Here is a 27928-nt window from a genome sequence, read left to right on the forward strand (position 1 = left end):
GTGAGAGAGTAGGATTACTTGAGTGTGTCCTCATACATTAAGGAAAACCAATTGAAATCCCTCACTGTTCAAGTTTTTATTTTATTATTATTCTGATAGGAATTCTCCTAAGTTATTTATGGTTCAAATCTGGAGTAGTTTAGATAAAAGGTGAGCTTGCTTTCGATAATTGCGGAGGTGACGATAAGGTGTCAGTCCTCCTGAGAAACCATCTCTACTCTCATTCTGAGCCCAACTTGGTGGGTTCGATCCTGGCTCTGTCTAGTGGTATTTGAACATGCTCAAAAACGTCAGCCTCATGGTGATAGATTTACTGGTATATGAAATAACTCCTGTGGGGAAAACGCTTGGCAGCTCGGCGTCTCGTGAAATTCATAAGTTAGTGGGATGTAGAACCAATATTATTATTATTATTATTATTATTATTATTATTATTATTAATACACTTGTTTGTACTGTATTATGGCAAGCCATTGAGGATCATTTTCTGTAATAAAGAATTATATATAGGCTGTTGTCAGAATATATGAGTTCAATTCCTGTTACTTAATTGAGAATTCAGCTTGACATATTCAGTATTCAACATGATACATAGAAAATATACCTTATTATGTTCCCACAATGTTCTGCATTTTGGAAACGTCGTTTCTATTTTTTTTTTTTAAGTCTATATTAACTATGAAATCTCCTTTGAAATTCCTAAAGTAATAAAGAAATGAGCCTCAGAGAAAAATCTTATTTCTGTGTTTCAGAGTGGCTTTGAAATTGTTCACTAGCTTCTTCATTATTTTCAGCTATGTAATTTCAACTTTGTAAGGAATTGAACCACACGGACCATTTGAGGACATCGATTTTTTCCTTTTATTCCACTGTACTTTTTTTTTGCTATTGGCTTTACGTCGCAGCGGCACAGATAGGTCTTATGGTGACGATGGGACAGGAAAGGGCTAGGACTGGGAAGGAAGCGGCCATGGCCTTAATTAAGGTACAGCCCCAGCATTTGCCTGGTGTGAAAATGGGAAACCACGGAAAACCATCTCCAGTGCTGTCGACAGTGGGGTATTCCACTATACTAGTGAGGTATGAAACCTCCATTCCCTGAAGCAGTGACCATTATATTTCCTTAATATTTTTAGTAATGAGTTAGTGTTATTAAGGTTTGTGTTCACTGTATTAATATGATTTGATAATGGTGTTTTTCCCCTGCTTCTTTCTCTTTCAGTTGGTTTCAGCAGAAGGGAGCAATGTTTCAGATGGCACATCACAATGCACAGAAAGTGTTGCCCATTCAGACGTAAAAGTGCCTTTGGATCGAACAGGAGAAATGCAGTAAGTTCTCTTAATTACTGAACCAAATTCTTGTGCTGTCTCAAGTCAGTCTAGAGATTTTTTTGTTTTTATTATGCCAGGCTGAACAGCTCAGGTGGTCTGAGCTGAAGATGTTGGGTTATTAGAGGGATATAAATTCAATAATATAATTGTTTTTGGCTTCCTCCTATTCTCTTTCTACATACCATGTTGCTGTTGTAGTATTTATTTTATTATTATGAAGGGCCTAATTTTTTGGTGAAATAGAACTGTTGATTTCGGTGTTAAGACTGACACTATCTCGGTAGGTATTTCGTGAAATAAATTGTCATACTGATCGATGTTTCTTGTGAAATATTCCTTCTAATTTTGTGATTAAGGGTTTTAAAGTGAACACTTGTAATGTATTACATTTTTATTAAATCAGAGAACAATCAAATATACAAAATGTTACAGAAATAAATACCGGTAGGCCCATAAATCACTGAAATCTCGAAATGAAGTTAGGCGGAAGTTAGGAATGTATACATAGCCTACATGTTTTTACATTTTGAATGACTTTGTCTCCAAAGTACAAACTACGCATGGTTTCAACATTATCCAGATTCAGAGTTGTGCGACAGTCAGAAAGTATCTTTGTGTAAACAAAGCAGCCCCTGTCGCTGACGTCGGAAACCATAATGCTTGCGATCACTTGGGTGCAAATTTACTGTGGTCTTCTATTGAACCTCCTAAAACTTCACTAACAAAGTCTTTTTTCTTCTCTTCTATCAGATGTGCTTTCTCTGCCTTTTGCAAGGCCATATATCCCTGAAAGATATTCATGGATATGCTGGTGCTGCCCGGCCGGGGATGATGACTCAGACGGTTAAGGCGTTGGCTTTCTGAGCCCAAGTTAGTAGGTTCAATCCTGGCTCAGTCCAGTGCTCAGATACGTCAGCCCCATGTTACTAGTTTTATTGGCACGTAAAAAAACTCCTGTAGGACAACATTCCGACATCTCGGCGTCTCCGAAAACCATAAAAGTAGTTAGTGGGATGTAACAACAATAACATTGTCAACCAGGCAATTTATTTACAATAGGCCTACTAATATCGTCATATTTTATAATAAAGACGGTACTATTTATCTTTCCTTTTATATTCATCCATGTCCTCATGCCAGGATTATCCAGTTTTTCTATGTCTTTAATGCACGAATGCTTTAGTTGTGTCTATTACAAATAGCTCTCTATCACTTTTCAACTCCTTTGCGATGTGTAAAGTAACGCCGATTGTTATTTGCCGCTTAAAATTTGCTTCATTCTTCTTTTTGTGTATTTCTGATTCTCTACAGTATATATCGCACGTCTCTTCGTTTTCATGTAATGTGAACATTACAGTACTTGCACATTAGAATCTTTCTTGCAGCATCACATACATAGAACGCCTCACTGTTGTATTCTTCGGCCCTCAAAAAAACTGTTGTGACTTTAGTTTTCAGCATTTTTGTACTTAAATGCTGGACATTTGCTGATAAATGTTCATACGTGGCAAACTTTCACTGCGGAAGAGTATAATGCGCACTGCTGTATCTACAACCGATCTTGCTATGACCACAACGCCATTTGCTGTGATCGATAACAGATATTGACTTTTAATTATAGCCTTAGAGCAAGACCGACTCCAATCCTCAGACCTTAATGCTACTCTCGATCATTCAAAGATGGCGAATCAAGTAGCCGGAATTGTTGGAAATGTGGGTTTGTTTTGGTTCGTTGTTATCGTATGTAGTCGGTGTAATTTTATGAAAGTTGACGATAAATATTAGTTTCTTTGTAAAATATAGGTGTGCGAGTGTATTTATGAGTCAGTGGACACACAGGATCTGTAATTATACACAGTAATGTGAGAACATGCTTGTTTTGATCGTATTTTTACCCATTAAAGAACACGAGTGCACTAGGTGGACCAGGTTTTAGTCTAACTATGGCAATGCCTCAGATACAACTATTCTTAAGTTTCCTACGAAATAGAACATTAAGATAGAAATGGATTAGGAATATACATTGTGATTATTTTGAAGAATATAATTGATATTGTATTATTCCGTCAGGGTCTATGTGCTTCAAAGTGGCGAGTGATTTAGATGCAAGTTTATTTTACAATAATCTCTGCTTGCCTGCAAAAATGTTTGGCTGGATCTTGGAGTATAACAAAACTTAGAATAATTAGCTGGGTTTGTAATGTAGGGTTTTACACTACCAACACCTTCCGATTCAAGCTGTGGTTATCTGTTATCAAGCAGACTACACCGAACTGAAGCTTGTGCATGTGGTTAAATATCAATGTTTAGTCAATAGAGTTTTTGCACTCAAGTTCTTTAATGGGTAAAAACCTATTATGTCTTTAGTGTCTGAACGTTTCATTACTAAGGTTACCATCATTGTGTGAAGTGCTGCTATGCTGTGTGTCAACATTATGTTAACATTACCAGGGCTGTTCATTGGGTTAACGTAATCATTTCGGGTGTACCTGGGCTGAATGGCTCAGATGGTTAAGGCGCTGGCCTTCTGACCCCAAGTTGGCAGATTCGATCCTGGATCAGTCCGGTGGTATTTGAAGGTGCTCAAATACGTCAGCCTCGTGTCGGTAGATTTACTGGCATGTAAAAGAACTACAGCAGGACTAATTTTCGGCACTTCGACTTCTCCGAAAACCATAACAAATATAAGTTCGTGGGACGTAAAGCCAATAATATTATTATTTTGGGTGCTGAATTTAAGAAATTGTTCACCACTTCAAAACAGGCAACAAATTGTGTTTCACAGTTTTCATGAGAGCGAATAAATCGAGGAATTTCGTTCCTGAATTTATTTTGAAATATTCAAAATGATGTTAGAAGTATCATTTTAACAGTTTTATTACGTATTTTCATCTATCCAGCGAAGTGAAATCTAAGAAAAAGCGTTATTTGACAAATTGCAATTTCTAAATAATCAGCTTGTTGGTCTCTTTCCTAGTAGAATATGTGATTCTTGTTGGCAAAGCATTTTCATATGTTTAAAAGTGATTTTCCCTATGATGTTACATTTATCATGTTAATTTACCGCTGTTTATATAATTTGAATTGTAATTGTAATTAGTTCAAAGGTGTTGGACGTTCTACAGACTTACAATTTTGTTTAACTGCAAAAACATTTGAGGTGTTAGAACAATTTCAGTAAAAGTGTAAAAATAGTAGCAAGGGCTACAAATTTGTAAGTTACTTTAAACCACAAACATTCATAAAGTGTTAGAACAATTTTCAGTGTCACAGTAGAGTTATCGTTCTATGTTGCGATTTTATTTGACATAAATATCATACGAGAACATGTTCACTTCCTTATATAAATTACTTTGTTTACACTGTACGCCACAACACACAATTATACACAGTCGTAAATGACACTGTATACAACAGTCAATAGCGGAGTACCCTGAAGTCGATTGTGACCAGTACAGATATCAACTGACTCGCACACTCTCTCGAATTCCCCGCCTCACTCGAGTCCGATACTCTGACTCCACCTCGGAGCCCAACAGTCACTCCCAGTCCATCACTTGCCTGAGTCCCAAGAACTAAGAACTGCCTTCACTGACTGACAGCTCAATATTTATACCACTCGATCAACCATTTAGAATGATCGACTTCTGGAAGAGTTTTTATAACACACTAATGAAACACACACAAAACATTTATCGACCAGCTGGTCGAATGGGTACTCAAACTTTCCTTCAATATTTAAAAATGTACATGGAAATATCTACAACATTCGTAATGTCTCTACGTGTATCTGGATAATAAAACCTTACAGTAAGTTTCCAGAACCCTTCATATATACCATATTATAGTACAATAAGTCTAACATACGAACATTATGGAATTTTCTACTGCTTTCGACTCTACATTTTGAGGTTAAACAATACGTATTTGAGGTTATACAATTTTATACTACATATTTACAGGGAAATCATATATTAATCATATTTAACATTTAATAAAAGATAATTTAGCCTTATATAAACTATAATTAAAATACATTAAACATAATAATTGAAGGTTTTACACCAGTTACGATGTCGTACCTACAATAGAATTCAGTAACTAAACTTCACTTGTGTGGACTCTTAAGTGAGATGAGTAAAATTTGTGTAAATTGTGAGTGGCATTTCTTTTTGGGAATTCAACCCGATGTTTTGCTTATGGGCTTGACCAAGTGAGACGAGAAAATGTAATAATGCATGAATAGCTAGTAAAGTATTAGACTCTTTTCTTAAACTATTGACTGCATGCCGGAGCTTGGTTAAGATAACTTTAAGTGAAATATTCAGTTACATTTCGATCTTCAAGGACGGACCTCCTGCCGGGGGACTACTGCGGGGTTACTGCCGTGAATTTTTGTGCCTAGGATAGTAGTATTGGAACAACTAGAACTTGTAGATCAGCATGGCGATGTAGTGTTGAGATGTTCGGTGTCCAGCTAGAAGCAGAAGCTGCATGAATATTAGCTAGGTGATGTTAATTTCACATTTCCATGTGTTAAAACTCTTACATTCTAATAAAGGTTATTGAAACCGAGTTGTTGTTCCAATAGTCTCTAAAATAGCTTCTTTGTATCTGGTTCTGTTTACTGTATCGTACACACCCTGCGGATTTATTTATCTCTTGTTCTGAGCTTGCCTAAGCACAGTCCATTTCTGGTAGCTTAACATCAATAAAACAGTTATTCCATACCTGGCAACTTTTACGGTTTATTCGTAAAATTTACAGAAGTTGCAGTATTTTACGGTTTTACAGATGGACGGTGTCATTTTATGACTTTGCGGGCAGAAATTTGAAATGTTAACATTCGATAATCACTCCACTTCCATACAATCTATTGTTTGCGTGGGTCGAAGCACTCTCGATATTCGTCGAAGGCGAGTCCACGATAGTCGATAACTCATTCTTTGATATGATTGGTATTTTTAACTGTATGATGTTTGTGTCGTTATTGGAATTGAATTTAAAGCCAGTATAACAGTTCTTCAGTGTGAATCTTAGGTGTCGACAGGCTCTGCTCTGAAAATTCTTTGTTCCACTCTGTTCGCTTGTTGTGATTTAACCTATATTCTTTGATGTACTTTGTTCACGAAGTTGGCGTTCCTCGAAAGTTTTGGCATTTTAAGGTTATGACATATTTAATGAAGTGTTTGAGTTTTTGTGTTATAACTTGGTGTTCGCAGTTTCCTGTATTCGTTACTCACTAATTACATTCGTTCGAGTGACTGGGTATACTGCTGTTAGCGAAGCACATTAAATTATAAAGAAGAAAATGAAGAAGAATTACATTCGTTCCACGTGTGTGTATGCTTTTTACCATGTCCATATTCTTTGTTCACGAGGTTGGCGTCGTGTTCATTTAATGGTTTAAGACTTTGTGTGCTTTGACATGTTTTAATGAAGAGTTTGACTACCTTGTGTGTTTGTTATAATTTTATGTGACCTTCAGTGATCCAGGTTCATTTTGATTTTCAGTACATATCAAGACATTTGTTCTCGGACGTTTTCATACGCTACATTCCTATTGTACATTATCATGACTAAATCCAATAAGAAACAGTACTTCGAGACTTTTAAAGAATCATCTTCTGTTGATTTTCGTTGCTTACTAAAATCAAGAAAGAGAGAAAAATTTGCCTTTTGCACGGTATGTGGGAGTGATATCAATATTGCACATGGTGGAAGAAACGATTTAAGTGATGAGTTAGATATTGGCATTCAGATATCGAACATAGTGAACGCTCTCCAGGATAGGCTACAGATAAATCCCTTCTTTTCATCAGTGAGAAACTACTTTTGTACTGACTGTTGACTACATCATCAACAAGTTTCCACAGATGCACAGTTTTCTTCCATTTGTTTTTTTCTTGGAAAAGTTTCCTATCATGTTATGCAAGGAAGATAATGAAACTACAGATGAGGTGATGAATGAGCTTCAGAGGCATCTCACAGTTCTTCAGGTAGATGACACTTCTGCTGCAAATCAAGATGCTGCAAGTGATTCCAGTTGGGCACAAATATCAAGAATTCATGGAGCCGATGGACTTCTTAAGTAAAACCGAATATCTAGAGTAATGCTCTCTGTTCTCACCATACCCCGTAGCAACGCAGAATGTGAACGTGTTTTCAGCCTTGTGAAGAAAAATAGAACAGAGTTCAGATCATGCATGTCCAAAGAATCTCTGGAGTCTATTTCTAGTTTGAAGACCAGGAGTTCTGGTTCCTATTATGACAAAACATTTTCTCAAGACCTTTCGCAGGATGCTGAAAAGGTCACAACTTGGACTTTAAAGTCGAACTAGCGTGTGATTTGCAGTGTGTATTATATTATTTCTTGCCTGTGTTATGTTAAACAACTTTTATTGTGTAAAGCCTTTTTCAATTATCGCATATGTGCTTAATTTATCAAGAAAGTCCTGTCATTTATGCTCCAAACTAATATTCACCATGCCTGCTGCTGTTTAACATGGATTTCTTCTTGATTGTTATGTTCATCTACAAATCATTGGCCTGTGATGTAAGTAGATATAGTTTCAATGAAGTATCCTATGTAAAGCATGAATTATTATATTTTGTAGACCAGAAGTATTATTATTATTATTATTATTATTATTATTATTTTCATCAAGCCGGGGTATGTCGAAAATTTAGATTTTTTTTTTGTCGCACGTGAGTTTTTACAGACAGCCCTTTTCAAAAGTTGGCAGGTATGGTATTCATTGTATTAAGATCAATAAAAGTTTTTAAAAATAATTAAACCGAGCTAGATAGCTGCAGTCACTTAATTGTGGCCAGTATCCAGTATTCGTGAGATAGTAGGTTCGAACCCCACTATCGGCAGCCCTGAAGATGGTTTTCCGTGGTTTCCCACTTTCACACCAGGCGAATGCTGGGGTTGTACCTTAATTATGGCCACGGCCGCTTCCTTCCCGCTCCTAGCCCTTTCCTGTCCCATCGTCGCCATAAGACCTATCTGTGGCGGTGCGACGTAAAGCAACGAGCAAAAAAGAAAAAAGAATGGTTCATGGTATGGTTTACTGTAGTCACATCCTAGTTCGTGAACCGTGGGCAACGGCTGAGTGGCCTAGTAAGTGGTCCTGAGAGTTGGGATACCAGTTGCTATGGAATGGAAGTGGGCATCTCGGACATATTCTGAGTCATGGCCCTCTTTGTGCTTAGACGGCTATGACTATACAATCCACTGGTGGTCCCTAACCCGTTAGAGGAGAGATCCTCACTTGGACTATGTGCAAGTAAGGCAGCATCCTGCTTCATGAATTTACCGAGCTCAGAACATTTTAAGCAAGCCGCAGACCTATGGGAGTAACTCAGTTCCACTCCCATTTAACAGGCGAGGGACTCCTTGGAAACAACTTGGGGAATGAAATGGAATTTGATGGGGAGCTATCAATATTAATAGGGCTTATGGAAGAAGGTAGAACTGGTTGAGTCAGTAAAGAGGATGCATCTGGATGTGCTAGGAATAAGTGATATTCGGGTAAGGGGAGATACCGAGGAAGGGATAGGAGATTATAACTGTACTTGATAGGTGTTAGAAAGGGAAGGGGCGAGTATGGGGTAGGGCTGATTATTAGGAATACCATTGCATGCAACATAGTTTCTGTTAGGCACGTAAATGATCAAATGATGTGGGTAGATTTAGCAGTTGGAGGAATTAGGACGAAAATTCTCAGTGTGTTCACCATGTGAGGGTGCAGGTAAGGATGAAATTGACAAGTTGTATGAAGAATTGAGTGACATTGTAGTCAGGGCCAACAGCAAGGATAGGATAGTGCTAATGGGGTATTTCATTGCGTGAGTTGGAAATAGAACTGAAGGATATGAAAGGGTGATTGGCAAATGTGGGGAAGATATGGAAGCTAATGGGAATGGGAAGTGTTTGCTGGACTTCTGTGCTAGTATGGGTTTGGCAGTTACGAATACATTCTTCGAGCATAAGGCTATTCACGCTACACATGGGAGGCTAGGGGTACCAGATCCATAATAGACTACATCTTAACCAACTTCGAATTCAGGAAGTCTGTTAGGAATGTACAAGTTTTCTGGGAATTTTTCAATGATACAGACCACCATCTGCTCTGTAGTGAACTAAGTATCTCTAGGCCTAGGATGGAGAAGGTGAAATCTGTCTGTAAACGAATAAGGGTAGAAAATCTCCAGGACGAGGAAATTAGAAGTACATGGATTGATTAGTGAGAAGTTTTGAACAGTAGACAGTAAGCAGGTTCAGGATATAGAAAGAGAATATCGTCGCCATAAGACCTATCTGTGTCGGTGCGACGTAAAGCCCCTAGAAAAAAAAAAAAAAAAAAAAAAAAAAAAAATAGGTGGCATACAGGGATGCTGTAGTAGAAACAGCAAGGGAATGCCTAGGAACAACTATGTGTAAAGATGGGAAAAGGTGAACATCTTGGCGGAGTGATGAAGTGAGAGCAGCTTGTAAACGTAAAAAGGCTTATTAGAAATGGCTCCAAACAAGGGCCGATGCAGACGGAATTGTACATAGATGAAAGAAACAGAGCGAAACAAATAGTTGTTGAATCCTAAAAGACGTCGTGGGAAGATTTTGGTAATAAACTGGAAAGGCTAGGTCAAGCATCAGGGAATCCTTTCTGGACAGTAATAAAGAATCTTAGGAAGGGAGGGAAAAAGGAAATGAACAGTGTTTTGGGTAATTCAGGTGAACTCATAATAGATCCCAGGGAATCACTGGGGAGGTGGAGGGAATATTTTGAAAATCTCAACGTAAGGAAGGGAACAGGAAGGATTACAAGAACTATAGACGTATCTCATTAATTAGTATAACAGGCAAAGTATTCACTGGCATCTTGGAAGGGAGGGTGCCATCAGTGGTTGAGAAGAAGTTGGATGGAAACCAGGTGGAAATGTAGTAAGCAGTCTGGCCTATGCTGACGACTTGGTCGTAATGGCAGATTGTGCTGAAAGCCTGCAGTCTAATATCTTGGAACTTGGAAAATAGGTGCAGTGAGTATGGTATGAAAATTAGCCTTTCGAAAACTAAATTGATGTCAGTAGGTAAGAAATTCAACAGAATTGAATGTCAGATTGGTGATACAAAGCTGGAACAGGTAGGTAGTTTCAAGTATTTAGGTTGGGTGTTCTCCCAGGATGGTAATATAGTGAGGTTGAATTCAGGTGTAGTAAACCTAACGCTGTGAGCTCGCAGTCAGCTCCCGGACGAAACTATCTTTACATCGGTCTGTTTTCAGACCAACTTTGCTTTACAGGAGCGAAAGCTGGGTGGGTTCAGGATAGCTTATTCATAAATTAAAAGTAACAAACATGAAAGTAGAGAGAATGATTGCTGGTACAAACAGGTGGGAACAATGACAGGAGGGTATTCAGAATGAGGAGATAAAGGCTAAGTTAGGAATGAACCTGATGGATGAAATTGTATGCATAAACCGGCTTCGGTGTTGGGGTCATGTGAGGGATAGGTTACCTAGGAGAATAATGAACTGTGTTATGGAGGGTAAGAGAAGTAGAGGGAGACCAAGATGACGATGGTTAGATTCGGTTTGTAACAATTTAAAAATAAGAGGTATTATAAAGCTAAATGAGGCCACAGCACTAGTTGCAGATAGAGATTGTGGTGACGTTTAGTAAATTCAGAGGCTTGCAGACTGAGCACTGAAAGGCATAACGGTCTATAATGATAATATACAGTATGTATGTATTAAATATTATTACAGCTAAATCTCAAATGTTATTTTATGTATCTTTCTGTAAAATGGTTAAGCATGTTCCAGGGTATGTAATAACAAAATACTTCATTTTTAATTGCAACACTAATGTGCATGGAAGATTTTGACTATTATGTAGTTTGCAAAAATTATGTAAGAAAAATATGTATATCTTGCAAATTAAGTGAACAATTTCAATGAAATTTGTTATACATGTTAATTTCTAAGTTTAAAGTTAGCTGTCAAATTTTCAGAGAATTCAGTCAGAAATATGGAACTTTGAAAACTCAGTACCCATTGTCTCTTAAGTTGTCTTGCATCTTGAAAGTGGTATTTTCCAGGCTATATGTGGGGATGGGGCTATAATTGAATTTATATAGTCACCTTCGCTTTCAACTGTACTGGTTTATCCCACAGCAGTTGTCTTACGTGGTGGTAAAATTGTGTTGCCTTGCTAATTTGATTTTCCATCTCATATTTTGAAACTATACTATGCAATTACTTAAATTTGGAACACTGTCCAGCTTGATGTAATTTAGTATGATTTGTGGTTCGTCATCTCCCCTCTGTATCTTTATCACAACCGTCTTAGACTTGCTGATATTTAAACCATATCTCTCAAACACTCGATCCCATCTCTGCAGCCTTGCCTCTTTATCCCTTTTGGTTTCACTCTAGATCGACATGTCGTTCTGGAAAGACGAAAGTACTACCTTGATATACTTGTCTTTGTTTCAAACTATTTGGACAGCCTACAACTTGTACACAACTTAGGTTTTCCTATACAACACTTCACTGCTGCAATAAGGGTGTCAGAAACCTTAAGCTTGTCAAAAGTATTCCGAGATATGATCCCTTGGTATTCTATCATCCTTTTTGATGTCTAGGAATAGTAGAAATAGGTTTCCTTTATTCCCAATGCTTTGCCTAAACATCCTGATAGCAAAGATAAGGTCTGTAGCTGTTCTTCCTGGCCTAAAACCATGTTGTTCCTCTTCCAAAAGAGATTCTGCAATTCTCTATAATTTATCCAAAAGTTTTAGGCCATGAAAAAGCAGCAGTATGCCACGGCAGTTGGCACCTTTCTGTCTTCTATCGTTGCCCATGGTTCACGAAATAGGACGTGACTACAGTAACCCACACCATGAACCATATAATTTTAAATATTACAAGCAATATATTTTTTTAATTTTGTAGTTTTTTCGTACAATATACTTTTTACCTTGCCTGAGAATAATGAAACATGAATTTTTGCTCTGTAATTTTGTTCATGGTCTATTTCTGAACAAGAATGGAAAATTTCATTCAGTTCAGAAAAAAATGTGATGCGTGTGGAACATTTTTGAAGATTAAAAAAATTAATTTTGAGGAAACTTCATTTTTATGTTTTGACATTGTGCAGTAAACCAGTATGGGTTACCTGAAGGTTCAGAATGCTCCAGATTTGTAAGTTTCCCCTTCCCGTTGTTTCTTAGCAGCTTCTTGCTGCAATTTCTCTGATTTTATGCCACAATTTCTTTTATTTTATGCCACGTGGTGTCCCTTTCCCTCATTTAACCCTTGACCTGCTTTTGTTTACTCTTGTGGTATCACAATGTTGACATACTGCATAGGAAGCTATTGCAAACACTTCCCCTCTTTGAGTTCTTGGGTGGCAGAGCATCTCATATTGAACTCAGAAACACCACTAAATGCTTCCAAGTACAGTCTCTTTTTTTTAGAAATAAACATTTCTTTTGGACATTTTTTCCAAATGAGAGAATGCACACTCTCATTGGAATTTTGTGTCCCTCCTCTGACACAGCGAGCTAACAATTCGTTGCTTGTTACGCTCTGGTAGACAGGCAAAATTCTTCTAACCATGCTGTCAGAGAACTGAACAGACATCTTGGTATGGCTCTATGGAGTGTCACCACTGGCAATGCTACTGTTGTGAAAGCACCATGATTCTGTTCCTTGGGGACATTTTTTTTGTTCTGGTTAGTGATCTGTAGACCTTTAATGGTACAGGGTAGCATATATTGCTTTTTTCATGGCAGGTACATCTGGTAAATAATTCTGAATTGCCTGTCTAGTAACTTGTGAGTTTCATGTTTTTCTAAATTCAGTTTACAAGGACCACGACCACCAAGTTTTATGTCTTTAGCGTGGTTTTTTTTTCTTTCCAAAATCGCTGTGGTCATCCTTTTTGCCACATGATTGACACACTCCTCTTTTACCATTTCCACACCTTTACCATACACTGATACTTCGTTGAGGTGCTGGTGGGTCTTGGCATCTCCATCTGAGAGTCAGTTTCTTTTACTAACAAATGGAAATTAGCACAATTGAACACCACTTCGTTTTCAAACAAATCCACACCAAAAAAAAAAAGCCTCAGACAGGAAGCACATGGGACTGCCAACTAAAAGGAATAAGTAAATATGAAGGATGCAATAGTTTGTTTGAATATTTTGGTCTACAGTGTCTAATATTGTGAAACTCAGCAGCATATAATATCAAATAACAAACAAAGGGTTTATAATTACTTTATAAACATTATTTTGACTCTGACATAGTTGACAAAATACACCTGATATGGCAGTACAAACTAGGTGTATTTATGTAAACTGTACTAAAATAATAAACAATTTTTTTTAATGAGGAATACTAGGTAATGCATTGTGGAGTGTCAAGGGGGGTGTGCTGCATGAGCTAATAAGGCTTGAAGCATGGTGCACTGCTATTTAAAAATGGCTGCCCAGCCCACAGGGGAAAGGGGGATAAAGTTAAGTTTCTGGTACCTCCTCCTTAGAAGTTCAGATAATATTTTTCTGTCAAAAAACAGATTTAGGTTTCTTTGACGGAAGCAGCAGAAATGAAGTTCGTATGCACCAAGATCCAGAAGACCAGCAAGGACAAGATGAGGAATGAAAAAATGGGGGAGCAGGAGATTCTGTACTACTGAAGATCCAGAAGGCAAGTCTGAAATGGTTTGGCCATGTAAAAATGAGTGCCTGCAGGACTGGAAGAAAGGAATATGAAACAGAAGTAAAAGGAAAGAGATCAGTGACCAGACACAAAGAAAAGTGGACTGATCCTATAAAGAAAAATGTCAGAGAGGCAGGACATGATTACGAGATAAGAGTGGTTCAGTGACAAAGATGGAGGGGGTCTCGTATTCCAAATCCAAGCACTTGGAATTACATGATGTGAGCATTCATGCCCATGGGGAGGATATGTTACTATTAATTCAGAGTGATACTTTGTGATCCTTTACCTATCTATGCTAGACACTATGGTTTCTTGTGGCGAACAACACTGTTCTGTTTGTGTTTTATTATAGGGACAGGGAGCTGTATTATATGTTCTAATCAGCCTCTAGCAAGTGTTTTCTGTGTAAACTCTGAAAAAGATGGCAAATGTATTGCTCGACTATCTCAAAAAATTGACTCTTACAAGAAAATTATTATATTGTGTCCACCTTTCAATGCAGTACAACAACAGTGTTGAGAACTTTACATTATAATTACAATAATGAAAACCATTATTTGTCTGTCACCAGTACATATTTGTCTTCTTTAGATCATCTAACTGGTTATTGATTTTTTTCTTAAAGCTATCTTTTCAGCAGCATTTAAAGATATTATTGGTGGATGGAGTGTATTTTTTACCCATATGAGTAGATCTAGGTTAAAAATATTGGACAACCATGGGGCTCCCTGCGTTATCATCCTAGATTTTCATCGGTGCAACAGTTCTTTTGTTAGTGGCTAATGTTTGAATGAAGTAGTCTCCTTCATAGATGGCTCTTGCTTGTACAGTATATATGTGACAGTCATTCTTTATGCCAGTTGTATAGATTCTTTCTCCTGTCTTTGCAATTAGATGACAGCAATATTTTTATTTTGGTAATTTTTCCTCTGTTTCCTCTAGCATTCTATGTCCATTACTGTACTTGAAAATATTGAATAAAAATTGTGACAATCTTGGAGATTATGTAAACCTATTCTTCTACGCAAACAGGTTTTGCTTAACTATCCGTTTCTGTCCTTAGCATCATAAATCCAGTCCATGGAGGTCGAACAAATCTTGAAGATACGACTTGTACAGAGACTGAATCGATCATCAGTTCTCGACAAGGTGAGAAATTGTGTTAATCTATTGAGTTTTAGCAATTTTTTCACTTTGCCTTATTCACATTTTGTTGTTCGTGACATGGTTTTATATGGACTAGTTACTTACCATGTATAGATCGTACCAATTCTGCACATTATTGGTTTTTTTTTTTACAATCATAGAGTTTAGGTGTTGGATAATTTTAACATTAGACTTGCACAGTCTTAAAACGGGATTGCTGTGTCATAAGGGAGGCTGGGGTGGTAACGTGCAAGTTTTAAACTGCCACTGATTAAACTTACTCAGCAAATAACATTATTGTTAAACTTACTCATGGTTAGGTTTTAAAGTCGTCCCTCTGGTATTCAAGTGATTCAAGTCTGGTTGAATGATAATATACCTGGTGCTTCTGATACATATTCTGTGTAGTAGAATGGGCGGTCTACCAATTTGGCAGTAGGAGCTTGTATTGTGATGCATGAATTGCTTATACTCAGCAACATACTCGGAGATGTTGCAGGGGATGCAACTAACAAAATTAACAACTCCATAAAAATGCAAGTTATCATTGATAAATTTTAATATAGCATTTATAAATATTGTGGGCATATGTCATTCAAATTTGGTAGTAGCTCTAGCTGTTTCTTTATAATGTCTCCCAAAATTCACCTTTGCCTGTAAGAGAAGAACAAAAATCTTTTTCTTATTCTTGATTTCAATCCGTAACTTTAATTGTGTAAAATAATTCATATTTCTACTTGATTAATATTGAATAAATGTAGCTAAAGTCATAAATATTCATGCAAGAAAGCTAGACGAAGCGAGATATATACATCTAGGAAACAGATGGAAAGCAACAACTTGCCGTTTAAGAACACATGGATATACAGTAGAAGTCCACTATAGCAAGAACTCGGTCATAACGACAGCTTTTTTCTGTCCCTTCAAAAATCCCTGTATTAACCCTACACTGCATGAATTTATTTACACCCACAACTCTGACGTGAAAATATTATTAGAGGGGGATTAGATATGTAACATCACATTGACAACATATTTTTGATGTATTTGATCATACTGGTGGGCAAAAAGGGAAAAATTCAGGAATGTGCAAAAACGCTACATCATGCATTGAAGGCTACTAATGTACAAATGTAACCCAGTATAGTATATGAGCAGAATTATTGTTTATTACTTATAATAACATATAAAACTAATAAAATTATTTTTAAGCAATTAAAAGAGATTTATTACATTGAAGGAATTGGAAAATAATAGCTTGCTCAAATGGATAGGTCATATCCGCAGTTCAACTGATGTTATAGCCTTTGAAACAATCTGCATTATTTTTCAAATGCAGTGCTGCTCGGTCATGGCCATCCATCAACGGCTGCTAATTTCAGATGACCACCAGCCATAAAACATAGATTGCATGGTTGCTGGGTAACATTGATTGGCCATCCATCCATACTTCATATCACAGCCTGCACGGTTGCTATTTAACATTGTCTGGCCATCCATCCATAATTTACATCACAGCCTGCACGGTTGCTAGGTAACAATGTCTGACCATGCATCCACACCTTACATCACAGACTGCACGATTACTAGGTGACATTGTCTGGCCATCCATCCATACCTTGCATCACAGCCTGCAGAGTTGCTACGGTTACACTTTTGTCAGGCTACCTTCCGTAACGCATATTTTCAGATGATCCCCAGATATAAGACTTTATGTCAAAAGGAATTACGAATATATTTGATAAAGGTAAACAAACCATGTTGAGAAAATGCAATATAAATTACAATAGATATTATTATTATTATTATTATTATTATTATTATTATTATTATTATTATTACTTAAATCTTGCAGCATTAATGAAATAATCAATAGAACACTATCAATAAGTACTTCAAGTCATTATTGCCCGTAACCTTCAAACATGCATCTGAAAATAAATGCCTTAGCTGCATGATGTAGCAAAAACGCTACACTCATATTTCATGACTTTTTAGTAACAAATATTGTAAATTAAACATTATTAGACATTTATGCTAAAATATAAGGATATTGTGGATAGTGCAGTATTTTTGTTAAACTTCAATCGTCAGCGAATCACCTAGAATTATATTTCAATGCTACTCGTGCATGTACAGCCGCCATGACACATGTCCAACTGCCACAGGCTAAGATAATATAGCACATAGATGGAGAAAATCATTGCCCTTATCCCCCTGTAGCATAATTTCTGGAAGTACAGATTTCAAAGATATTATGTACATAGCTAGGTTTGCCATCTTTTAGCATATTACTGGACTAAAAGAAGAAGAATATTATGTAGTGAAAACGCTACACTATGCAGTGTAGGGTTAAAGTGTATATTATCTTTCGGTTACAGTGAGAACCCTATCACTGATGCATCCATTATTACGAGCATTTATTAATGTGATGTTTATGCACTCCAGTGATTATATTGAATGTGGTCGATCATCTTCGGTATAGATATTTTGCTATGTGTACTAGCGAGCTCTCTTGCCAACATTTGAACTCGAAGGCGATATCGGAGTCTATTAGTAATACTCGTCGACTGGTGTTCTGCAAGTATAATTGGAAATGAGACAGAACCTGTTTTCGTAGTAAATGAGTAAATAACTTGGCCGATAGCAGTAGTTAACTCGTTAGAAATAAAGGCTAAAGTAAACAATCGCTTAATTTTAAAACTACTGAAATTAAGCAAGAAGGGGATATACCTCGAGATACGGCGCAGAGTGGATTACTTATTTTCGAGGTTAGTTTATTCAGTAAAACCTCGTTAGCGTTTTTGCAGGGGACAAGGAAAGATAATGTGTTGAGCGAGAAAGTGTACTGTTGAATACGCAAATAAAAGCTATTCAGCACGAATATATAAACGCTTTTTTTTCCCGACATGCGTGCATTTTACGTCTTATATGCACGGGTACAGTGAAAGATATAGGCAACCTACAGTTTCTAAAGATGCGATGAAAGTGTTAAAAGGCATGAAAAATACGAGAACAAATATGAAAACCTTTCCCACTGCGGCTTATTAAATAAAACAGTGTATTAAAAGGTGTGTAAAACACCTGACAACAAATATAAAAATATTGCATTGCAGTGGGGGTCCGTTAAAGTATCAGCGCACTGTTGCAGATCACACTCTTCGACCATGAATTATTTGGAGATAAACCCAGAAATGTGAGAGAGAAATGACTTTGACCGTCATCTTGAATGCGACAACACTTCGATCGACTCTAGTTGAAAGTAGAAAGGCGAGTTTCAACATAACGTGCCACCATTGAAAGATGCGGGTGTCTGTCCACTTCCCGGATTTTGTTTTCTTTAATAAGGAATTTTATGACTTTCTCAGTAGGCCTATCTATAACGAGACTACAACACAAATATGCACCACTCTAGTCACCTTCACACAATTATGTTCCTAATCCTTAAGTAATCTATCATGCGACAAATATTTGCTACCCTTAACTACATCACTCAACACAGAATGCATTTCTAACTTCTGAATGGAATGAAAAATACAAGCACAGAATGCTTACTAGGTTATTCAGCGGTATCATTAAAAACGGGAGATAAAACTAAATATTCCTGAGGCTATTGATCTGCTTTGCGAAGCTATAATTTCCTCTCTAAAGTTCCGGATCAAGACTGAACATTCCTGAGGCTATTGGTTTGCTTCCCGAAGCTATAATTTATTCTCTAAAGTTCCGGAGCTCAAACCCATTTCCTGTTTTTGCGTAACTTTGCCAGACCTGCCTCCTGTGGCGAGGGCTCTAATCTGTGTCGGAAATCATGTTCCTTTCACAAGGGATGACAAAGATCAATTTCAGGGCTCGGAAAAATATGATCGTACAGGCTGGTAATAATGAAATTTTGTGACGTGATAAATGTGTTATTTTCAGATATTTTAATACGACATGAATCGTGACTTCGAATTTACGATGTGCTAAGAGAGAAATAGTCTTAATGAGGAACGCACACTACAAGGTTTCACTATATTTTCTCGTTTCTGGTTACATTTCAGAAAGGCTATTTCCAAGTAATTTATAGCGAAAAGGTTTTCATTACTGTACTGGGGCTTGAAAATGTTTTCACGAATCATATAAGGTTAAGTTAGGTGACTCTGTTTGAATAAGAAAACTGAAACGTTTGCCACAGAAGCCACTACAGTGATACTACTCCAATTCTTCCGAATGAAATTGAACATCGGCGTTCACGTTGTCACGTTAGACAAATACGTTATAAGTAAGCCGTAGTTTGGAAATCTGTGAAAATGAAAGTTTTGAACAAATGGATTGCTGTTGCATACTGATTGTAATGTGTGTGGGGATTTTCCCGACTTTTACGAAAAAAATCTGATGTAACAACAATCCGCTATAGTAAGTACATTTTTTGCCATTATGAATTTTTGCTATAACGGGACTTTTACTGTATTACACACAAAAGACTAACCTTCGTCAGTGGAGGATAGAATAATAATAATTATTATTATTATTATTACTGTGAGCCACCTGGTGACGAATGAGCATACCACTACAGCTCCAACAATAATGCGTTCTTAATTTCAAACGCTCATTATTGTAGAAGTCTTCACCGTGAACAGTCGAGATTTTCTTCTGAAGACGTGGAGTAAAGTTCTCTGTGAAACGTAAAGAGTTTCGCCTTGTTTTCTTGACACGGCATAATCTCAAAAGCCCATAATTATCATGTCTGAAAGTACGGGCCATGAAAGCATCAATGCTAACATTATTATTATTATTATTATTATTATTATTATTATTATTATTATCATCATCATCATCATCCATATAATCCATTTAATTTGGCGTATCTCCCCCATTTCTCTCATTTTCCTTGACGTTGACCTCCACCTCCAGGATGGTCGAATCAACACCTCTGTACACGTTAAACTCGCCAACCATCGCAGTATATCCACTACTTCAGTTTTCACCCATATCACATCAAACTATATCAATCACGCTTATCATCCAGGGAAATGGACTCTTTCAACATCTAAAGCCTGTGCCTCCTACATTGACAACCTGAGGAATGCCGTCCCCGCTAAGGGTTACCCCACCCAGTTGGTTGACTGCCAGATTTCCCAAGCTGTGAACACTGTTCCTGGACACTCTAAGCAATATACGGTATTTACCCGTGTAAGCCATCCTTGTGTTACTTATTTTTTTGGTTCAAAAATTTCCCTTTCACTTAGAATCAGTACTTGTAAAGAGCAATCTACTCAAATACAGTAATTTAAGTAGGCAAGAGTTAGCAATCTTTATTAATATTTTGGAGTTCGTCACCGCTAATAATTATTTCGCCTTTAATGGTCAGATTTATAAACAGTACGGTCTTCGGGAATTATAGCGGACATTTACATTGATTTTCTGAAATAATAAAATCAACAACATTAAAGGAATAATATTTTGGTTGAGATACGTGGATGACACGTTTACAACAATTGATCACAACGTTGCTAATGGAGAGGAGGTATTGAAACAATTAAATAAAACCGATTCACAGGTTAAATTTTCTTTTGAAAGCGAGTATAATAAAGCATTGAATTTTATTGATATTACAGTTATTAATATAAAATATTTAGAAAACCCACTCAAACAGCAAACGTAATTAGACAAGATTCCATGCACTCAGCTGCACATAAGAGGGCCTCCTTTTATAGTATGATTCATAGGGCTTATACCCATGTCAGAAGTAGATCGTAAAAATTAATTGGATACTGTTTATTTAATAGCTAAAAGTAACGAGTTCAACAGGCAATTTGTGGTCTAAATTATTAACAAAGTTGAGAAGAAATCTTTTTCGACTTTAACTAAGGATACTGAAGAGTAAGAAGACAGTTCTGCCCTGTTCACCTACAGTCATAGTAAAATCTATGAAATTACTAATGTTTTCAAGAAACTTAATATGAAAGTTTCTTTCAAGACAACCAGCAACACCGCTCATCTTTTTTATAATCAGCACACTATTAATAACATCAATAACAAATTTCAGAAATCAGGAGTTTACAAATTAAAGTGCCAGCAATGTTACGCCAGTTACATCTGACAGACAGGCCACAGTTTTAGTATAAGGTATAAGGAACATGTTAATGAGTCAAAATACGGCAGATTCGCGGCAATGGGTTCTCATATGGTTGATACCAATCATACATTCATGGACATAAAACAAGACCTTCAAATTCTCCAATTAAGTAAGAAAGGGAATCTATTGAATATTTTTGAAAACATTTTTATAAATGTTGATCAAAAATGCAACCCAATTTATAATCTGAATGAAATATCTGAAGAAATCAATATACTTTTTGAGGAGATAATCATAAAATTCTTTACTCAAAGGCGCGTAAGTACCTCATACGTCTCTCCTTACATCAAACTCCCCACAACCTCCTGTCAGTCAGTCTTCAACAGCCTTCGAGGATCGCACTTGGTTAGCTTCAACATTATACTATTTTATGTACACATTCAAGAACAGCACATTATGTTCACAATGTCAGGATAATTTTTGGGTTAATTTAATTCACATAGCCACTCATGTTGTTTTATATTTGTGTAATTCTACGCATGTAAGGACATTTTAACCTGTGCAATAACTGGACTTCATGGTTCACATCATGTTTATGTTGTGCTATTTTAAGATTCAGGATTGACAAGACCCTAATACGCCGCTTCACAGGATTTACAGACTTTTTATTCATTAATTTTAATGTGCCCTTACCGTATTTCCAAAGATTTTATGTGTGTCTGAAGGATGAAACATGTATCACCAATATAGTTCAATGTAGTCTTATTAATAAAGACGATGGCAGTATTGTAAAGGTGGAATTGTAAATTTAAATTTTCGCAAGTTGATAGAATCAGTACGATATGATGGCCAGTAAAGTAGAAGACACCCGTTATTGACACAACAGGAAAAAGTTCCAAAATATAATGCCAGAAGCCGCTGTAAGATGGTTTTCACCATCATATAGATTGAAGTCCAGTTTCATCAACCGTTGTTAACCATGTGGCGACCAGTGATTCTTGAACTCATAAGTACCTGGACTAGTTGCCATTGATGCTTTCACAGGCCGTACTTATAGACATCATATAGGCTTTTGGCCTTATGCTGTGTCAAGAAAATAAGGTGAAACTCTTTACGTTTCGCAGAGAACTGTGCTGTGTGTCATCAGAAGAAAATCTCTACTGTCCATGAGAAAGGCTTCTTAAACAATGAGCTTTGAATTTAGACGTTATAATAGAAGTGGAAGTGGTATGTTCATTCATCACCAGATGGCTCCCCGGATGCGGTACAGCGCTAGCGTTTGATTCTGATGGCTCCGTCAGCTTCCGCTTCTGGTGATGAATGAACGTACCATTTCCACTTCTATTGTAAGTCTAAATTTAAAGCTCATTGTTTAAAAAGACTTTCTCGTGGACAGTCGAGATTTTCTTCTGATGACGCAGAGCGCAGTTCTCTGCGAAACGTAGAGAATTTCACCTTATTTTCTTGACACGACATAAGCCCAAAAGCCTATATCATGTCTACTTTGACTAGTGTTTGTTCCGTATTTTCTCTGAGTTATATATTCTATTATTCTATCGTTCTAACCTAACCAACATTGGGTATCTATCTGTGTATTATGTAGTTGTAGTAATAATCAATGTATATTTAAAAACCAAAAACTACATCTGGTGACTCCGACGTGATCTAACGACGGTTACGTGAGTACATAATCAGTTACAACGGCCACAATTGTATTCACACGTCCCATCCAACCGTATACAACGGAACGAGTGCCGGCGTGGGAGTTTCGCGGGTAGCAGTAAAAATACCACCAGTTTGGCATAAAAATGTCAATGTTTGGGCTTTACAAGTTGAATCCCAATTTGTCACCGCAAACATAACAAATGAGGTAACCAAATGTATATCTTTCGATCTCTCGACAGTGAAATTGCAGAATTAATATCAGACTACATAACTAGACCTTTCTTGACTACACCGTATAATGACGAAAGCACGTCTTATCACAGAATTCGAAGAGTCGGAGACCCGCAAGGCAAATAAGTTACTTACAGAAGTAGTTAGGAGGCAAAAATCCAAACCTCCTTACTGAGAGAAATGCGTGCTTTTGCGGATTCTCAAATGACCAATGATTTAGAAGAAACACATTTTTTTACAATGACCTCCCAACAATGCACGATCTATTCTGGCAGCTAGCCATGACTTCTCAATGCCATGGTCTTCATGGCCGACAAAATTGTAGAAGTAACACCACATAGCCAGTTCATGTATAGCACTGAAGTAGTTGCTCAGCCATTACATGATGAAAGATTTTCACATCTTGAAAAGCAACTTTCCGAGGTAACGAGTTACATCCAAGAGCTCCAAACCCGATCACCATCACGGAATATATCCAAATCATCTTGGCGCATTCCCAAGTACTCCATCTGCTGGTACCACCGCAAGTTCAAGCAGAATGCTAAAAAGTGCACTCTACCATGCTCGTTTTGTTCAACCATCTATGAGTAGAAACACATTGCCGGAAACCATTTAGGGCCATCACGTGGCGCGGCACAAAGTAAGGAGGCTGAATTATCCCGCCGACTGTTCATAACAGATTGCAGCACGGGGCTAAGATTTCTGGTGGATTCTAGAGCCAATGTCTCAGTTCTACCTGTCACCGCACTAGAATGCAAAAACATTCACAAGCGGCAACTCTATGCAGCAAATGGTTCCACAATGCACACCTATGGCGAACACCTACTTAACCTTGAAATAGGTGTTCGGAGAAAATTTCCATGGCCATTTTTTCTAGCTGATGTACTCCATCCTATTATTGGAGCTGATTTTTTTGGGTTATTTTGGTATCTTGTTAAATGTTATGTCGAAGCGATTGACAGACTAACTAAACTCTCAAGCACAGGCTTTATAAATTCAACAAGTCACAAATTAGTGCTATTGATAGATCCACATCACAAGCATCAGGATTTATTGAAGAAATTTCCTAACCTCATTGACAAGCCAATCAACATTTGAAATCACTCTGCTTAATCTATCTTCATCCACCCAAAACTTTACAACTTTACATGTATTCATCAGACAAGGTGCAATTGGAAAACCTCTCCAACCTTTTTACGATTGACTGTATTGTGTAATCAAACGTTCTGAAAAGAACTTCACTCCGGAAACGCCTCATGGTCAACAGACAGTCTCCATTGACAGATTTAAACCAGCCTTCTTACTGCTTAACTTGGAACCTTGTACATCACCCAAGTCCTCAATGCCAGTGCAACCCAGCTCTATGATCAATCCTGGACATAACCATCAGTCCAGCAAGCGAATTACACGTTCTGATCGCACGGTGTGCTTGCCGGATAGATTCATCTGCGTTGTCAGTGGGAGGGAGTAGTATGTGGCGGCTAGTGATTCATGAACTCTTCAACTCCTTGACTAGTGTTGTTTGTTCCATGTTTTCTCAGAGTTATATATTCTATTATTCTTTTGTTCTAACCTAGCCAACATCAGATGTGGATCTTTGTATTATATAGTTACAGTAATAGTGTATACCGTATAATCCTGAATACCACCCATCACCAAATAAGACCCGCACCCTAAATTTGAGACAGCAAAATACGGAAAAAAATTAAAAATCGAATAACTTGCATACCTATTTAATTTTCTTCAAATATACCACAAATATAAATTCAGTTTTCAATTAATAAATTCATCACAAAAATCGTAAATAAAATCTGTCCAACACTCAGATCATTGACAATTCACTGTCATCTGAAGTTTCGTGCATGTTATTAGTCTCATTATGATAGCCGTATTGGAGTACAGAATGTAAAAAGTTTCAAACAAATTTATTAAAAACCACCAATCCAATACTTTACATTCTTTAAGTTCAAGATACAAATATTACATAGATGTTAAAATGGGACAGGTTTTGCTTAAGCTTTGTAAGCATCTTCAGCCACATTTAATCTAAAGCTAAGTCAGGGCCCTGAACTTGGTTCCTCATTAAAGTATAATACATGATTTAATACAAGAAAAAACAATCATAAAAATCTAGTCTGTGGAGAAAGTAATGCTTAAATGTAACTAAAATTCAATAATAAACTTGTCATAGTATTATATGTACATGGAATGGATACTAGTGTTTTTAATAAATACGTCCGTAACCAACAGTCTCGACTCTCGCCAAGTACGATATCCCACGAGATCATCTGTTCGCGCACCCAGCATGCCAGCAACACTTGTGATTATTCTAGGAGGAGACGCAACACTTCTATACTGATGCTTCAAGCGCCTTTTGATCTTATCACACAACCACTTGGAGTCAACAACTCTTTTGTAATTCTATGTAGCTGATTCTCATTCAACAACGTTCGAAGATTTATTTTTCGATATTTTAATTAATACACGTTTCATTAATATCAAATAATTTGTACAATCCAATTGTATGTCAGATCATTATGACTATGTCTCGTACTTTTTTAGACAAACACTAGTATTCATTCCATGTACATATAATACTATGACAGGGGTGTTCTTTCACAAACCACACTTATCAGCTTTTCAGTATCTACATCCATGACAAATGTTGATTGATACTGTAGTAATAATAAAAATAACGTTGCATATGACGACACAGACAACCGGATGTTTGCAGAAACCATGGAGTACAGGCGACTACAAGTGGCAGATCCCATTCGAGGGTGATCTGTCGCTTGTTGCCTGTTGTCAGCTGAAATTGACTGCTCGAGGTTGCTTGCAGTGGACGCGGTTCTCCTTACAGTCTTTGCTTTGGGATCGGTCACGCTAGTGCGCACGTAGTCGCCTGATCTCGTAATCGCGTTTAGTTGCTTCCAACGGACGAGCAGCCTTAGTGTGCCAGTTAACTCTTTCGCCAATATGGATCAAAAGAAGCGAAGGCAGTTTTCTTTAAAAGAAAAATGTGAAATACTTCGGGAAGTGGAGAGAGGTGGAAAAAAGGGGAAATTGCAAAGAAGTATGGCATCAGTCCTTCAACACTATCTACTTTTCTAAAACAGGAAAGTAAGATACAGCAGAATATTGATGCTGATGCCCTTGGCCCACAACAAAAGATCAGGTAGGCAGACTATGAGGAGGTGGACAAAGCCGTTTATACATGGTTTGTCGAAATGCGGACCAGAAACATTCCTGTCAAATGCCCACTGTTATGCGAGCGTGCATGATCCTTTGCACGTTCGCTTGGATTTCTGGAATTTAGTGGGAGTACTGGTTCGCTTCATAGGTTCCGGGAAAGATACGACATTTCCCACAAGGTTGTAAATGGTGAAGCAAACAGCGTCCCAAAGATAGTGTCTCCATCCGCCATGAAGATGCGACTATCAGCTGCCTTGAAGGAATATTTGCCGGTGGATATTTATAATGCAGACGAGACTGCATTATTCTACAAATTAATCCAGAACAAAACCCTTGAATTCAAGGTAAATAAGTGTTTCGGGGGCAAAAGCTCAAAAGAACGGTTAACGACTATTTTGTGCCCCAACTCCACAGGAATGGATAAAGTAAAGCCTCTCATAATCGGGAAGTTTGGGAAGCCAAGGTGCTTCAAGGGAGTACATCATCTGCCCTGTGAATATAGGCACAACAAAAAGGCATGGATGACCTCGGTGATCTTCGGAGGGTGGCTGTTGTGCCCGGGACGTCTGATGAAGGCCGAAAAGAGGAGAATTCTTCTCATCCTAGACGATTGCTCCTCTCACAATTGTGTACCTCACCACTTGGAGCATGTGAAAGTTTAATTTTTGCCTCTAAATACTACCTCAGTTCTGCAGCCATTGGATCGGGTTAATTTGCGTGGTGAAGCGGCGTTACCGAGCTCGTATGGTCCGGCGTATGCTATGTAACATTGCCTCAGAGAGAGACATTGTCAACTACTGGAAGCAATGCAGATGTTCAGTGCTGCAAGGAGAACACTGAAAGAAGAGGTAATCAGGAATTGCTTTAGAAAAGCTGGAGTGGGTTATGGAGAAGACATCACAGAAAGTGAAGAGTTGGATACAGAAACAGAGGGGAACTGGAAGCATTTGTGTGAAAAGTTGGATGTGCCACCAAATGTAAATCATACTGATTATGTCAACGTGGACTGTGATGTGTTAGTGGAAAAGGAAATCACTGAAGAATAGATTGTGGCAGATATAAGTGATAGGAATCTGTGTGATGATGAGGTGGAAGAGGAAAATGTGCCTCAAAGTGTTCAACAGAGTTTGGATCTTGTGCAGGCAATAAACAGGGCACGTAGTCTTCAGGATTTCCTTCTGTCATGTAGTGATGTGCCAGAATCTGTGTTAAATTGAGTTGCAGTGGTTGCTGACTACCTTGAATATTCGTTTGTGTCTGGGAGTGTTCAGAGGAAAATCAGACTTTTTCAAAAAATGAAGTCTAGGAGATAATGTACCGGTACAGGGTAAAATTTGAGATGCTGAAAACTTCTTGTTAGTACCTCTACTTTATATTATTAGTTCATGTAAATATACGTACAGTGGAACCTCGATTATCCGTTCCTGGAAACTACGTTTTCCCGGAATATGCGTTCAAATTACGTGGTCTCGCAAGCATCGTAATTAAATCACGTAAAAATCCTGCATTATCCGTTCCTCAAAGGAACGATTTCCCGGATCAACCGTCCAGAAATTCCAGTCCCATC

At 37.5% G+C, this 27928-nt stretch overlaps 1 protein-coding gene across 2 annotated transcripts in view; it reads left to right on the plus strand.

Moving 5' to 3' along the window:
• dsh (Segment polarity protein dishevelled) overlaps window positions 1-27928 on the plus strand; it is a 357971-nt gene that overhangs the window by 17521 nt on the left and 312522 nt on the right. For both annotated transcript variants that reach the window (XM_067141180.2, XM_067141181.2), the window contains exons 3-4: window positions 1223-1329; window positions 15133-15218. In XM_067141180.2, coding sequence (XP_066997281.1) covers window positions 1223-1329; window positions 15133-15218 — 193 coding nt within the window. The remainder of the gene's footprint in view (window positions 1-1222; window positions 1330-15132; window positions 15219-27928) is intronic.

This window comes from Anabrus simplex, chromosome 2 (genome assembly GCF_040414725.1).
Source record: "Anabrus simplex isolate iqAnaSimp1 chromosome 2, ASM4041472v1, whole genome shotgun sequence".
In the NCBI taxonomy this organism is placed as follows: Eukaryota; Metazoa; Arthropoda; class Insecta; order Orthoptera; family Tettigoniidae; genus Anabrus; species Anabrus simplex.